The sequence below is a fragment of the Podarcis erhardii genome, assembly GCF_964252035.2.
Source record: "Podarcis erhardii genome assembly, chromosome: 3".
Taxonomy (NCBI): domain Eukaryota; kingdom Metazoa; phylum Chordata; class Lepidosauria; order Squamata; family Lacertidae; genus Podarcis; species Podarcis erhardii.
This window is the reverse complement of record NC_138507.1, coordinates 31635228-31650733: the sequence shown is the minus strand read 5'-3', so window position 1 is coordinate 31650733 and position 15506 is coordinate 31635228. Positions and strand designations below refer to the sequence as shown.

The window sequence follows — 15506 nt, the reverse complement described above, 5'->3', positions numbered from 1 at the left end:
GGGTATGGCTTCAAGCGACGCCATTGTGAAGCCTGTAGGAAAAGCTCATTAAATTAAATTGAACGATTCAAACTGCATGTTTCAGGAGCTCCAGTCATGATGCTTTTAGTATATAGTGGTACCTCGGGTTAAGAACTTAATTCGTTTCAGAGGTCTGTTCTTAACCTGAAACTGTTCTTAACCTGAGGTACCACTTTAGCTAAAGGGGCCTGCCGCTGCTGCCACACGATTTCTGTTCTTATCCTGAAACAAAGTTCTTAACCTGAGGTACTATTCCTGGGTTAGCAGAGTCTGTAACCTGAAGCGCCTGTAACCTGAAGCGTCTAACATGAGGTACCACAGTACCGGCAAGGAGCAGAAACGAGAGGAAACTGTCAGGGAAAAGGAGACTGTCACAGGATAATTCCTGCATTTTTGATAACTCTTGTAAAAATACGTGGAGCAAGAAAGAGGCTACAGTTGTTGTTCATGCTAACTTAGCTTCGGCAAACCGCTCAGGCTCAATTAAGGAAAAGTCATTTCTCCCCCACATCTAAGTACGTCCACATTCCTTTCAAACAGAAACAAATCATTCTTTATTTATTGCCTTAGCAGATACCTGAGGAACAATTTAAGAAACTTACATTAAGCACTCACATTGGGCTATAGCTCCTTCCATTCTCTCATGGCGGTTGAGAGGCTCTTCTCCCTGTTGGGTTTTAAATCTATTAGGTGTAGGACCCCATGGAAGCCACAGGCATTTCACCTCAACTGCATTGGTTTTAAAGGTCACGATTGCTAGATAGTCCTAATTTTGAAGTTATCCCTTATTTTAGAACGGGGAACCTGCGGTGCACCAGCTGTTGTACACCACACATTTAAAGCACATTCCCCTACCCCAAAGAATCCCAGGAGCTGTGATTTGTTCAGGATGCTGTGAATCGCAGCACTGTGAGGGGCAAACTACAGTTCCTGGGATTATTTGTAGGATGAATGTGCTTTAAATGTCTACTGTGTGTGCAGCCTAGGAGTGCCAGCTCCAGCCAACATGGCCATTGGTCAGGGATGATGGCATTCAAGTCAACAACACATGGAAGGCCACAGGTTCCTCACCTTCTAGAACAGTTTCCCAAACTTGGGTCTCCAGCTGTTTTGGGACTACATTTTCCATAATCCCTGACCACTGGCCCTGCTAGCTAGGGATGAAGGGAGTTGTAGTCCAAAAACAGCTTGAAGACCCAAGTTTTGTACTATATTTACTATATGTACTATACTTGCATATAGCAGTCTTGGAGTGTGGCCTAAGGCTCGCATCTACCTTTTTGGTTTTGTGAAGACACAATACAGTCATACGATAAATGTGTTTCAAGTTAAGTATTTTGGGGTCAAAATGACACCACGCACATGTGCGGAAGCAGCGAAACGCGGCAGACGCAGGTTGCATTCGCTTCAGGATGCAAACGGGGCTCCGGAACAGATCCTGTTCGCATCCTGAGGTACCACTGTATTGGGAGATTCAGGGTCTGAATAGGCTCTGGTTTGGAGCTTTAAAATGAACTATTTTGGTCAATTTGCTTTGTGGCACTTCTTCCTCTTCCTGCTATTGCCATCCTTTGCATTGTGTTCACACATAATTGTGTGGGCCGCCCATCACATTCTTCGTTACTTATTTATTATTACTAACCAGATGTTAATTTTCTAATCGTTCAACAATAATTCTTCTAACTTTTGTAGGTGATGACCAGATGGAGAGAAAAGGACAAGTTTTGATTCTGTTAGTCGAACAAGCTCTTCAATTTCAGGATTACAAAGCAGCAAATATGCATTGCCAGGAGCTTATGGCTTCAGGTGGGAATGAATTTCCTCTTCTCCCCCCCTCCTCAACCCCCCCTCCAAAAAAAATTATCTCGTGGATTTTCTGACATTGTATGAAATGGCAGATATTTTGAGAGGAGCCTGAGGAAGTCATTATCAGTGTAGAGCCACTGAATCTAAGGGACTTGAGAAACGATTAATTTAAACAGTCTATTTCAGCGCATTTACTGTAGAATATAAATTGGATGAATAAAACTCTTTATCCTTATGCAAGCTGGCAAATTACTGTTTTTTGAATGCATCAGCCTCAAAGTTGGATACATGAGGTTCCTCTTTTTGTTCTATTTTTTGAATCATTTCATGGTGATGTCTGCTGTAGGGTGATGGAAGTTGTGTAGTAATGAAATATAGTTGGGTTGTATACAGAAAGAATAAATTGAAGGCAGGATGGTGTCTCTGATAGCTAATGTACAGACATGATCATGTTAAAATTCATATGCAGGGTACAGAATCATTGTATCTGATATGGAATGAGGTCAGGCTTTCATAACCATTCCATTGAAAACTGAATTGTGGTACTCTTCAAATTTGAAATGCTGGTGTAATTTCAATTTCAGTTTCATATTAATTTGCTTATTTATTTGTTTGTTTATTGTAATCTCAGTCCTTAATTTGAGTTTTCTTGATCTTTGATCTTAATTTCAGTTTTGTAATTGTTTTGTTTTGTTTTATCCGTATCAGGGTACTCTAACAGCTGGGAGGTTTGCAGCCAGTTAGGACAAGCCGAAGGTTACCAAGACATGGCCGTCCGACAGGAGCTCATAGCCTATGCTTTGACACATTGTCCCCCAAGTGCCATTGAACCGCTTCTGGCAGCGAGCAGTGCTCTGCAAACTGAGGTATGTCTAGATTCTCTAAAAGCCTTGTTTAAAATGCAAACAAAACAAAAATAAATCTGTTCTGAAGTCATATCTCCTACGCTTTGTTGCTACTGGACTGAAATACTGTTTTTAACAAATACCTGGGTTGAAATCTTGTTCTTTATATACACTGTATATAAAACAAAATCTTGTTCTTTATATACACTGTATAAGATGGGGGCATCTTATACACGGATACATCCCCCCATTTTCTTAAATCAGAGTCCCCTAAAATAGGGGCACCTTATACATGGGGGTGTCTTATAGACGTCTTATAGACGGAAAAATACAGTACAGTGGTGCCTCACAAGACGAAAAGAATCCGTTCCGCGATTCTCTTCGTCTAGCGGTTTTTTCGTCTTGCGAAGCAAGTCCATTGACAGCTTAGCGGATTAGCGCTATTAGCGGCTTATCAGCTTAGCGGATCAGCTGATAAGCGGCTTAGCGGCTTAGAAAAAGGGGGGGAAAGGAAAAAAAAGTCGGAAAAACTCGCAAGACATTTCATCTTGCGAAGCAAGCCCATAGAGAAATTTGTTTTGCGAAGCGCCTCCAAAACGGAAAACCCTTTCGTCTAGCGGATTTTTCGTCTTGCGAGGTGTTCGTCTTGCGGGGCACCACTGTATATGGTTTTGGTTTTGAATGAAGTTCCATTTTCAACATGTGGCTTCCACAGTTCTTTCTCAAAATTTGTGTCTGTCCTAGAGTCCCAAGTCCTTGAGTTACAACGCTTTTTAAAGTGAGCCTGTGCCCATTGAAAAATGTAAAACAGGAGTTTCAAGCTCATTTTAATTTATACCGTAGCTGTTATTAAGCAAGCCTTGTAAGTAGGCTCTCTGTGTGTCAGGTGTCAGTGAAAGGTATGCCCTCATAGGCATTTCTTTCTCTCTGGGACAATGGGATTTGTTACAAGAAATCTCCTTATCGGGACCCAAAGGGTTAGTGTCAGGGGAACAGCTTAAGTATCATTAGACCCTTGGAGGCATCCTGGCAGGGTTAGACAATTCCCAGAGTGGTTTAACAGTCCACCGCTCTTCTCCCAGAGGAATGGGAACTGCCAGAGGAATGGGAACTGCTTCTTGCTATCAAAAATCACATCCATGATAATCCTTCATGGTATATCATTACTAGTTCTATGACGATGTCATACTTTGCCACTATTCTCATGAAATACATAAAATGTGTTTAACAGTGTATCTTCACCCATCCCAGCCAGGTTCTTTCATTTATTTATTCATCATCGTAAGTGCTGTTTGATATCTGACTTGTCATCTATTTCGGGACAGTAAATTCTACATCTTTCTTTAGATTTAGATGAACAGGTAGTTGAGGTTTGTGGTTCCTTCGGGATCAGAAATCTGGCTCTTTTTAAAATTTTGTTTGGAACTCGATACTGTGTTTGTGTATGCACACACACACACACACAAACCCGAGGTACACCACCCTCTGCACATAAGACAGAGCTGGCTGGGCTTTAAATAAGCAATCTTCAGAAGGGAAGGGGCTCACTACACTTTATCACTTATAAATTATAATAAACAATTTAACAGATATGTTATTTGTTTTGCCTTAGATTCTTTATCACACAGTCAACTACCAGATCTGGCCTACAGAAAAATGGGAAAACATAAATACCTCCAGACCTGCAAGTGGAATGAAAACAGAGTCTTCTGTAGAGGTAAATTGTGTGTGTGTATGTTTGTTTTTTAAAGTACTGAGGATTTTTAAAATTCATTTGGATCTTTTAGCCTGATCACCGGTCTAGCGATGGAAACAAGGTGAGTTTAGAAGCTCCTGGTTTCTTTCCTCTGTTCCCCTTTCATCAGGCCTTTGCCTCTTTCCCTTGTTTTTCAGTTTTTTGTTTCTCAGCACATTACCAGCTTTATATCTGCATTTCATTGACCTTCTGCAGTCCCTGTATCTTTAGCTTTTCTGTCTTCAAAACCCTTTTATGCAAAGTCAATCGATCAATATTGTTTATAGCCAATGGGCATCATGATTATGTAGAGTCTCCCCACCTTGGATCACAACCTATGTTGTCTTCAGCACTACTTGGGGCTTTGGGGTCACACAGCTGCAATTGGCATGGATAATAATACTAATTATTATAATTCTAGCCCGCCCATCCGGCTGGGTCTCCCCAGCCACTCTGGGCGGCTCCCAACAGATGAAAAACATAATAAAACATCAAACATTAAAAACTTCCCTAAACAGGGCTGCCTTCAGGCAGAAATTCGATCCAAACTGACAAAAAATAAAATAAAATAAAATAAAATGCCAGTTTGCCACTCGCAGTGGTTAGCGTGTTTATGTGGGTGGGTGGGGGACACACAACTAAACCTTTGGGGCAGACAAGAGCCAAAGAGCTTGCTCTTAAATGCATCCAGTGCTAAATCGGAGTGCATTCTGAATGTACTAAATGCATTCCAGTACTCAATTGAGAGCGCCAGCGTGGTGTAGTGGTTAGAATTCTGGACTATGACCTGGGAGACCAGGGTTTGAATCCCCACTCAGCCATGAATCTCACCGAGTAACCTTGGGCCAAGTTGCTGTGTCCTCACAGCTACCTCATAGGGTTATTGTAAGGATAAAATGGGGTGGTGAGGACTGTGTATGCCACCTTGTAAACAATACAATCACATTTTCTTCTGTTTAGACCTTGCAGTAACTATAACCAGAGTCGAAAAATGGGGCGGTTGGCTGGGGTGGCAAATTTGAGGAGGGGGCTTTGTGTTGTCAATCTTAATTGTGGCTCGTTCTCAACTGTTGTCCTGGAAGAGAGATAAAAGAGAAGCCGACAGGTGTGTGTGTGTGCTTGTGTATACAAGCTCCTTGTTGGCTTCATAATGGCAGCTAAGTCCTGTGCAGTGAAAAGGCCAGCTTCCTTAGGCTGGAGCCAACTTGAAATCCTTATATGTGCCTATGTATTTTTATTTTTATTTTCCAAATGGCTCTGCTTTGAACAGAGGAGCTGCATCATGAGGATCTATGTCTCCTAACCTGATTTATTATTGTTTGGATAGGATTTTACCCAAATATTTGCTGAAGTTAGACTGAGATGGCTAAATCACCCATTTCATTACACTCGGGTTACAAAATTAAGAGAGATAAGCCTTCTGTGTGACCATGCCCAACTGGCAAAATGGGTATGCTGTCTTTGCTGTGTGGTTTGTCATGTATTTAAGACTTCGTTTTGAAGAGATCTTTCAGCAAGATACAGAGAACGCCTCTGTAATTGCCTCTTTTCTTCCTTTTACCTTTAGCTGCAGTTACACATGAAAATAATTTCTTCGTCTACTTTAGAAGTACTCAGACAAAACCAAAAATAACCCTCATTATAAGCAGTTTAAGGCCTTGATTAGTCAAAAGTATTTTAGAATATTATAGCCACCATTACAGGATTATTTAAAAGATGGTGTTTAGCCGTAAAATGGTGTGTGTTAGTCATTAATGGTTAAAGTAACAATTACAGTAAATCATGACAAGTAAATGGGGGGCAACTTTACACATAAGCCACTTAATACTAATGTATCTTTTTGTAGAGACAAGTATTTTATTTATATGTCATGGTAATATGAAAGTATAATTACTGAGCACGGTATTATTAACACGGGAAGGTGCTTACAAGTGGCCGTGTATTGCTCCAGCCCTTAAATGCCTTTTTATTTGCTTTTTATAAATGCTTCACTGCAAATACTTGTAAAAATTGCAACTTGCTTTCTTTAGGAATTCATCTGTAATGATAGAGCTACAAATGGAATTATTCACATGTGTGGATAAATAACGGGGGGTGGGTGGGTTTGGTGATGGAGAAGGAGTATGCATGGATTTTTTAAATTTATTGTTTTGTTCCGTAGTCTCGTGGGTTTATAGTGGCTCATGTGCATCTTTATAAAGACAGGTGTTAAAGGTAAAGGAACACCTGACCATTAGGTCCAGTTGTGGCCAACTCTGGGGTTGCAGCACTCATCTCGCTTTATTGGCCGAGGGAGCCGGCATACAGCTTCCGGGTCATGTGGCCAGCATGACTAAGCGACTTCTAGTGAACCAGAGCAGTGCACGGAAACGCCGTTTACCTTCCTGCCGGAGTGGTACCTATTTATCTACTTGCACTTTGACGTGATTTCAAACAGCTAGGTTGGCAGGAGCAGGGACCGAGCAACGGGAGCTCACCCCGTCGCGGGCATTCGAACCACTGACCTTCTGATCGACAATTCCTAGGCTCTGTGGTTTAACCCACAGCGCCACCCGCGTCCCTCTAAAGACAGGTGTTACTTGAGCTTAAAACAGGGCACCACTGAGGATGCAAAATACTGTTTCATTAATAAATGGCATTGTTCCCTGACATTGGATTAACACGGGTTGACCCTGACAACTGCCGGGAAGACCAGAATCCCCTTTGTATGCAAACACCAAAATTTGTCATTTTCATTTGAGGGAGGGGTAGGGCAAAGGAAAAGAAAGAAGCTGTGGTGGTGATGGGTGCTGTGGAGGAGAGAAAGACGAGAATTTGGAGGTGGGTTGAGAGAGGGATGTTCTGGTGATCTTGCCCAGCTGCACTGCATTCCATGAACCGCATTGCATGGCAGTGATCACTGGGTAAGAGTCTATTACTTGTGTTAGCTAGAACTCTTTGAGCCAAGCTTGGTCTTTAAAGGGGTCGTCTCTTCTAACTCCTGCGTAGAAGTAGCATGTAGATGGTTTGTGCACCACTCTCTCCCTCTCTTGTATGGTCTTCCCATCTTATCTTTTTTGAACTTCAATATGAGCCCAGCTCATAATGCTTGGCAGTGCCAATTTCAAAGATCAAACCCCAGATTTCATGATACAAGCGTCGCATATCTAAATCGACACTGGGCATGGTCTCCAAGCAGTGATTGTGAGCAGTTTGCGGACTCACTGCAGCTTTATGAGTTGCGTGGTCCAAACTTCAGGCATAATAGCAGGAGTCTTTGAATTCAATGGAAATTAGTGATTTAGTTAATATAAACTTCCAACTAGCCAGCAAATTGCAATGAGCTAACAAGCACAATCCTGTGCAAGTCTCCTGAGTTCAGTGGAAGTTACTCCCGGAAAAGTTTAGGTAGGAGTTCAGTCTTAATCATGTGGACATCTGACTACATTTTCTCAAATATTTTTTACTGATGACCTGTCCAGTATCAACAGGCAGGATGCCTCAGAGATGAAGTCAGGAGAGTCATTGTGTTTTGCACAAATATAAGGTTGGATTCAGGGTAAGTTAGTTCAACAAGCTCCACAGGAATCAGTGGGACAAGTTACTTGTGACTAAGTACTGATTTCATTGGGAACAAAGCATACCTAACTTAGTCTTGGTTCCAAACTATTGTGTTATATGCATCAGAAGTGTTTATGGATGCATGCATATATATAAGTTGAGTCATTTGATTCCTCTCAAATTTGAATACTCCTCCTTGTCAATCAGGAAAGCGTCACTCTAGAACAGAGCTTTCCAAACTTCTCATGTTGGCAGCACACTTTTTAGACATGCATCATTTTGTGACGCAGTTTTACTAGCAAACTGGAGGTTAAACTAACCCCTTTCCAGCCCCGGGAGGAGCGTGATGAGCATTCACATGACACACCTATACGCTGCAGCTGACATGCTAATGTGTCGCGACACACAGTTTGGAAAGCTGTGCTCTAGAAAAACAGAAAGACCTAAAACTGCAGGAACACTACAAAGACTTAACTTACGCAGCATGGTCGTTCACAAGGGCAGCCTGCTGAATATCACACCAGTTGCAAGCGTGGTTTGTAGCCCAGCTCTCTTTCTAAGGGACAACTGCTTATGCCCTCTGCCTCCTCTTTTCAGAGCTAAGTTGAAAGTTCTTTGATCTAGATTGGAAAAAAGAGGGCTACAGAAAGCCAAATGACGAATTAAAGAGGACTTTTTTGACCCAGCAGATATTACTGTTTGCATTCCGCCCCCCTCCCTGCCTTGGCTTGCACTTGGTGGTCAAGCAGTCTAAAGTCCAGCAGAAGATCATAGATTTCCTCTTTAGCAACTGTTCATTTTCTCACCCTTTTTTAAAAAAGTGTATAAAATTAGCTACAAGGGGTAGCTTCTTTGTTCTGTCTTTAAATACAGCTCAGTGCATCTTTTGCCATTTATTTTCTAAGCAGAGTGGAATTTTTGCCATATTTTGCTCAGCATGGGGTCCCTTCAGTTAGAGAAGCAAGAACTGAAAATTCCAACTGATTATTCAGTGGTTGGCAGGAGGCCTCCTCTTTATATCTTTTTACCACTATTAATAATGGAAAGCTTCACACTTAGGCATTCTCTTGCATATAGAAATGTTATTCTCTCCCCAGCTCCCCTTAAAAACCCCTCACCACAGTACTTCTTTTGATATCTTTTTTTACCCTATACTTTCAGCTTTTCAAATCATCATCACAATTATGGGTTTTTTAAAATTTAACACATTTTAGCATTTAACACATAACTTTTCCATCCAAATTAGTGGAATTAAGATAGAATGCTAGCTGAAATGTGATATGATGTTCATGCATTTACTTCCCAGGAGATGTCATTTAATATATATACTTAGTTGGTACCAATAGGTGTATTTCTGTGCTTTCCAGAGACTTTCCTTCCTCTTCCTCCTCCTCCTTTGGAGGTGCTGTTGAGGCGTTTCTCTGCCAAAAAAAGTGGCACACATTGGCAAGCGTGTGTTTGAAGAGGAGAATGACAAAGGGTTCTCAAAGAAGTGGCATACTTTACGTACACTTACAAGTAGTATTCTTTATTATTAATTTACTTCCTCAGAATATATTATTCTTAAGTAACCAGAAACATATTCAGTGTACTACTCAACCTGCCATTGGGGAAAATGTCCTCATTCCAGAGTGGCATCCAGCCTTTCTTGAAGTACTCAAATATCCTTTTTCAAAGTGACTGGAAAGTATTGCCTTTTGTATGGACAAGTATGCCATTTTCTATAAACCTTTGAGTGAAACTTCAGTCCACCTGATTTACTGCTGAACCTCTTTGGACGCTATAGCTGCAATAAACTCAAGGAGTTGAGAACGAAACATTTCTGCTCTGAGCAATCTGCTGTTTTATGTCCTCACTCTTTTCCCCAATCACTGGTAATCGGGCAAAGCGTCCATAATATCATCTGTTGCTGGTTTCATTAGTCTGTTGTAATCAGCGGTTTGCTATCTTCTAGCGCTAGTGCACAATCTGAAAAACCTTTAATAACAGTGTGAAACATAAATGGCTATTAACTGCAAGGCTATTATTATTATTATTATTATTATTATTAAGTAGAAAATGCAGTGCTAAAAATGCTTCCAGTACTAAATTCAGTGTCTGTGTGTTTACTGCACTTGTGTTATATCAAATCTTGCCACTTACAAGGAGTGTGGTGGTTGAAATTGCCCCAGCTACAACCTTTGAAAGACTTTTGATGCATGTTTTTGCACCAGTTATAATAAAAAAGTAACCTGTTTGGCAGCTTTGTACTAAGGATTGTGTGTTGCATAAACTCATAGGTTGGCACCAGCATTTCCTCTGGTCAGTCTGCTGACCTACTGCAGTGGACCACAGCTAAAACCATGAAGGTCCTATCTAATACAACTCTGACCACAAAAGCTATGCTGCATGCCGTCAGTGATCGACAGTGGTGGAAGAAGTCACTGACCTATCTTCGGCCATTACATGTAAGAAGTAACCATACACTTATCTTTCAGCTGTTTGACCATGGCAATTTACTGTTGCTTCATTCTTCACGTTTAGCTTTCTACTGCGACCCTTAACACTGATTTACTTAAAGGGACCTGGGTAGAGGAATCAGAAGTACAAAGACATGTTATTCATGTGGACCCTAGACAGTGCTGTTTTTCTAGAAAAAGAGGTGCCAGAACTCACCATGAACACTTCCCTCATTCTCTTAGAATGGCAATGGCGCCCACCTGAGAGGTGCCGAAACTTAATTCCAGTGAGTTCCAGCTGCAAAAAGCCCTGGTCCTAGACATGCATTTTAATTTGAGTGTTGCAAATACAGTGGTTCCTAGGAAGTCGAACGGAATCCGTTCCGGAAGTCCGTTTGGCTTCCAAAACATTCGGAAACCAAAGCTCGGCTTCTGATTGGCTGCAGTAAGCTCCTGCAGCCAATCAGAGGCCGTGGAAGGCGCGTCGGACGTTCGGGTTCCAAAGAACACTCTAAAACCGGAACACTCACTTCTGGGTTTGGTGCGTTCGGGAGCCAAAACGTTTTAATCTCAAGGCGTTGAGGATCCAAGGTACGACTGTAAGAGGCTTTTATCATCACTACTTAAACATGGGCACTCATCTGTTAGGATATCTTGTATTTTAACATTTGTTGAAATATGAGGACTTTTCCAGGTAAGAGCTTACGATGTCTTAATATTTGGGCTTCTCCGTCTTTCCCTCCCCTAAACAGGGTCAAGAGTTTGGAGATGCATTAAAAGGCAGCACTGGAGCAAATAAAGCAGTAGAAAAGCAAGGCTGCCATCCATTTTATGAATCTCTGATAGATGATCCATACCTTGCAGATGTAAGTTTACGACCTGTTAAATAGTTGGTAAATAAATAAATAAATGCCTATCCACACGACCCACCCTCCACGTATTCAAAGGAGGTGCAGAGAGGACTGTTACAGCAAGCTTCCCACCTTGCGTGGAGAAGCCCTAGCTGGATACATTGGTACGAAAGTCCTTCTTCTGATAGAGTTTGAATGTAAGTTTACGACCTGTTAAATAGTTGGTAAATAAATAAATAAATGCCTATCCACACGACCCACCCTCCACGTATTCAAAGGAGGTGCAGAGAGGACTGTTACAGCAAGCTTCCCACCTTGCGTGGAGAAGCCCTAGCTGGATACATTGGTACGAAAGTCCCTCTTCTGATAGAGTTTGAATGCACAAATGTCAGAAGAGAACAGGCAGAGGGCAGAATTTATGCACAACCCCCTTCACGCCCTCTTTCAGCATGTTGAGAGGGCATGCAAAGCCCCCTCACCAAATGACAATGAAACACTCCGAGTCTGAGTGTTTAGACTTGAGACCCGTGGATAAAAAAATAAATAAATTACTGGGTAGTCAGTTAATCAGATCTGATTAGCATCAAGGGCGAGAGAGTAGTTGGTGTAAACGGCACCTAATTGCAATAATGGGAAAGAGTAGAGAAATGAAACACGCAGCGAACGCTGGTTCTAATTTGTGCTTAAAATTTGTGTTCTGTAGAATGAAGTTACTTATACCACGTATCAGCACAATCCTTTGGAAAGTTTTGCAGAAGTATTGCTGAGAACTGGGAAGCTTGCGGAGACTAAAAGTGAAGGGCATTATCTCTTTCCTGCCACAGAAGGTACAGTGTGTGCTTATTTGCTTTCTTTCATGGGTGGGTGGATGGTATATATTTGTCACAGGGTGGTGTTCTAACTTATGTCTAGATCACTTATCTTTGAAATTTCTACCTTGAAACTGTAAGAGCTGGTCCAGTGAGGGAGCCTTGCATATCTGCCAAGAAAATCCAGTGTGGGGGTCACATAGGGTGATGGGCATTGGGCAGTCACATTGAGTTTCACACCCATGCTGTTTGAATTGTAGATGAACACAGAAACCACCCTCCCAAAGGTTATGGGAGAAAATTGGTGTGGCCAGCAGTTTTAAGAAGCTGCTCCACCATTATTGAGTTTCTCATTTGAGGAATCCCTTGTAAGCTTCTATGGGACCCCCACATTCTTCAGAGCACAGTTTTCTGGGGGAGGAATTCTTCTAGATTATTGCTTGCATTGTCAGTGCTGATTGAACATCCCTCTCCACCCCCTTGCTTCTTCATCTGACGTGACTTGCATTGCAATATCTGTTTTGTCGCAATGTCTGTTTTAATGGGTCTTTGTGGTCTTTGAATAATTAACAATGGAGATCAGAAATCAGGGACTTTTGGAGAGAATGTTCTGCAACCCAGGGAGAATCCCAAATGTTTGATGGTGCTCTGATTGTTAGAAGACACATGTTCATTAATTTTACTGACTTGTCGGAGAACTGTGGCTATGTGATATAGGTTGCTCATCCAATCATCCTCCTTATTCAGTATACAGGTAATATGGGCAAATAAATCTACTTCCGTTATTAATTTGATAGCTTGACATGTGCCTTGGCTGCTTTGTATGTGTGAGTGAGCGAGAGTTGAGTGAGTGAGATGCATTCCTAATAATGCAGTCATGCTTGGAACTTGATATTCTTGGTGCTTTCTTTTAAGTTATGTGATACACAGCCTCAGCTTGATGAGCACTGATGTGTAATTTTGCTGTTGCTCTCTCTCAGCAGAGAACAGTCCACTTTTGCAATCACAACCCATATTGACTATTCCTTTCTTTTTCTTGCCAAAATTATAATTGACTTGACTTCAGATTCACTCCTCGCATTCACACTTTTAAAAAAATGCATAGATCTTTTCATTACAATTGAGTAAGTATTTTATATGAAGATTGCACTTGGTGATTCATAAAACGAACACTGTTCTCCTTTGTGCTTCATTGAGTGGGAGGGAGGAAGTGGAGAGGGGGCTCTTAACGACCTTCTTTCCCAGTTGAAAATTAAACTGTTACAAGTATTTGTGTTTTGTAAGTATCCTTTGAAAAAGGATGCCTCAGTTTGGATGCTCGTATTGTCTCAAGAAGGTGAAATATGCATGAGACTTATGTTTGCCTGTTCTGTCTTCATATTGCCTGTCTCCTCCTCTCTTCTTGGATTCATTTTCCATATTTCTCACTACATCCAAACTGGGAAACAATGATTACCATTAGCTGAACAAATCGGGATAGGGAATCATAGTCATAGGTTGGGTTTAGATCCTAGCTTATTCCCAATGTAGTAATCATAGTTTCCTGGTTTGACTGTAAAGGGAAACTATGGTCAACTAACCGAGGAAGTCTTCAGTTGTGGTATGCATCCCTCATCTTCAGAAGCTGAAATATGTGCATCCAAATTGGAAATATTCCAATGCTACTTGCCGTGGAAGTTTTGCCATGAAAAATGAGGGCAGCTTGATTATGAGAAATTAACTCCACCCCACAAAAACTAGTTTTTTTAACACAGCTTAATAGTCCTGTCTAAGTTGATCGAGATGTCCATGGATCTTAGGAGGAGTATGAGAAAAAAGTCTTCAGGATTCAGTAGATCCAGAACATCCTAATAAAACTTGGAAATATGATGACATAATTGAAACAAACAAAAAACACTCACTTCAGTTGTACTGGCGAGCAATTTTCAAAAGGGTGTTTATTCCGCCATGGTTACTAAAAGAGAAAAATCACACCAATTAATTCTGCTAAACACAATTGTACCTATATGGACATTTATACAAGCCACTCATTTATAACTGACTTGATGTCGTGCAGATAAATGCTACTTGCAGTTCTGAGAGCATTGGCTCTCCAGGAAAATCAATCACCATTGACAAAGCACGCGAGCAAACTGGTGTATTTATGTGTATAAGATACCATTGTGTGATCCATTGAGTGCAATAATTCACCAGAAAAGGGCCCAATCCAGAAATCAATTCTGTACTGTACAGAAGAAATAATGTGATGGCTATTCTTAAGAAAAGTTCTGCAGATGACGTATTGCAAAAGCCTTATGAGAGAGAAACTCAATTTCCCTACCATTATGTTATCCATGGAGGCCTTTGAATAACCACAGAAACATGACAGAATAATTCTGTCATGGAAGTCTTGAATTGTGTTACTAAATTCTGATCTGGAGACAACTAGCATTGCTTTTTAATAAGAAAAAAAGAGTGCTTAGTGGATCAAAGAAAACAGGAAAAACCTGAAAAAAATCCAGAGTTTCTTATGCTGTTTTCGTGAAGGACATGAACATTTATTATTTGTTTTAGAGTAAAACCCAACCACTCTTTGAAACCCAGGGCAACATGAAGCCTATGATCTGTATCTTCTGCCATAGTGTTGCACCAGCTTAAGCTACACAGTGGAACCTTGGTTGTTGAACGCAATCCGTTCCAGAAGACTGTTCAACTTCCAAAATGTTCAACAACCGAGGCACAATGAGCGGTCAGCATTTTCAATGGAGAAAATGGAAAAATGCACCTCGGAAGCCATTCGACTTCTGATGTGCATTTGAAAATGGAAGCATTAACTTCCAGGTTTTTGGCATTCGGGTTCCGAATCGTTCGGCTTCTGAGATGCTCGAAAACCGAGGTTCCACTGTATTGGTCTAGCCATATTGCCAAGAAACTTTAGTGGCAGTTTAAGTGAGCGTGCGAGTTTGAGATAGATAGATGAGAGCGAGAGAGAGAGAGAGAGAGAGAGAGAGAGAGAATTCCCCAGGTATTCTTGTCTGTGTCTATTTCCTAATGGCTTGCATCAATGTGGATTCTGCAAAATGATGTTCCCTTCTTAACCATTCTCACAACACAGGGCAGTAGGAGTGGGAGGTTAATTTCCAAAATTGGGGGTGGGGGACGGGTGTCTCTGCAGCTCTGTTGCTATAGTTAAGGACTTGATATCTGCAGTTCCTTTCTGTCTTCTGCAATGGATGCTGTTCTAAGGATGGCCTCCTTTCCTGTGCCAAATATCACTTTGCAATGCTCTGTACCGATTTCCAAAGATGTTTAGGATGTTAGAAAATTGAGATGTTTGTTGCTTTTAAGATGTTTATTACCTTCAGATACTGTCAGGAATATAGGATCTAGTTCGAGTACCAGAGAAATTTAGCCTGCAATCATAAACACAGAGTAGGATTTAAGATTGAGATGCATAAGATTGCACTCTTGGTTATGAATAA

The 15506-nt window shown here is 41.2% G+C and overlaps 1 protein-coding gene across 2 annotated transcripts in view; it reads left to right on the top strand.

The window, feature by feature from the left end:
• Positions 1-15506, top strand: part of NBAS (NBAS subunit of NRZ tethering complex) — a 175590-nt gene that overhangs the window by 105291 nt on the left and 54793 nt on the right. The window contains exons 33-38 of one of the 2 annotated variants that reach the window (XM_081856654.1): positions 1714-1827; positions 2536-2693; positions 4285-4389; positions 10227-10394; positions 11138-11251; positions 11940-12063. In XM_081856654.1, coding sequence (XP_081712780.1) covers positions 1714-1827; positions 2536-2693; positions 4285-4389; positions 10227-10394; positions 11138-11251; positions 11940-12063 — 783 coding nt within the window. The remainder of the gene's footprint in view (positions 1-1713; positions 1828-2535; positions 2694-4284; positions 4390-10226; positions 10395-11137; positions 11252-11939; positions 12064-15506) is intronic. The other variant, XM_081856655.1, reaches the window with a different exon arrangement.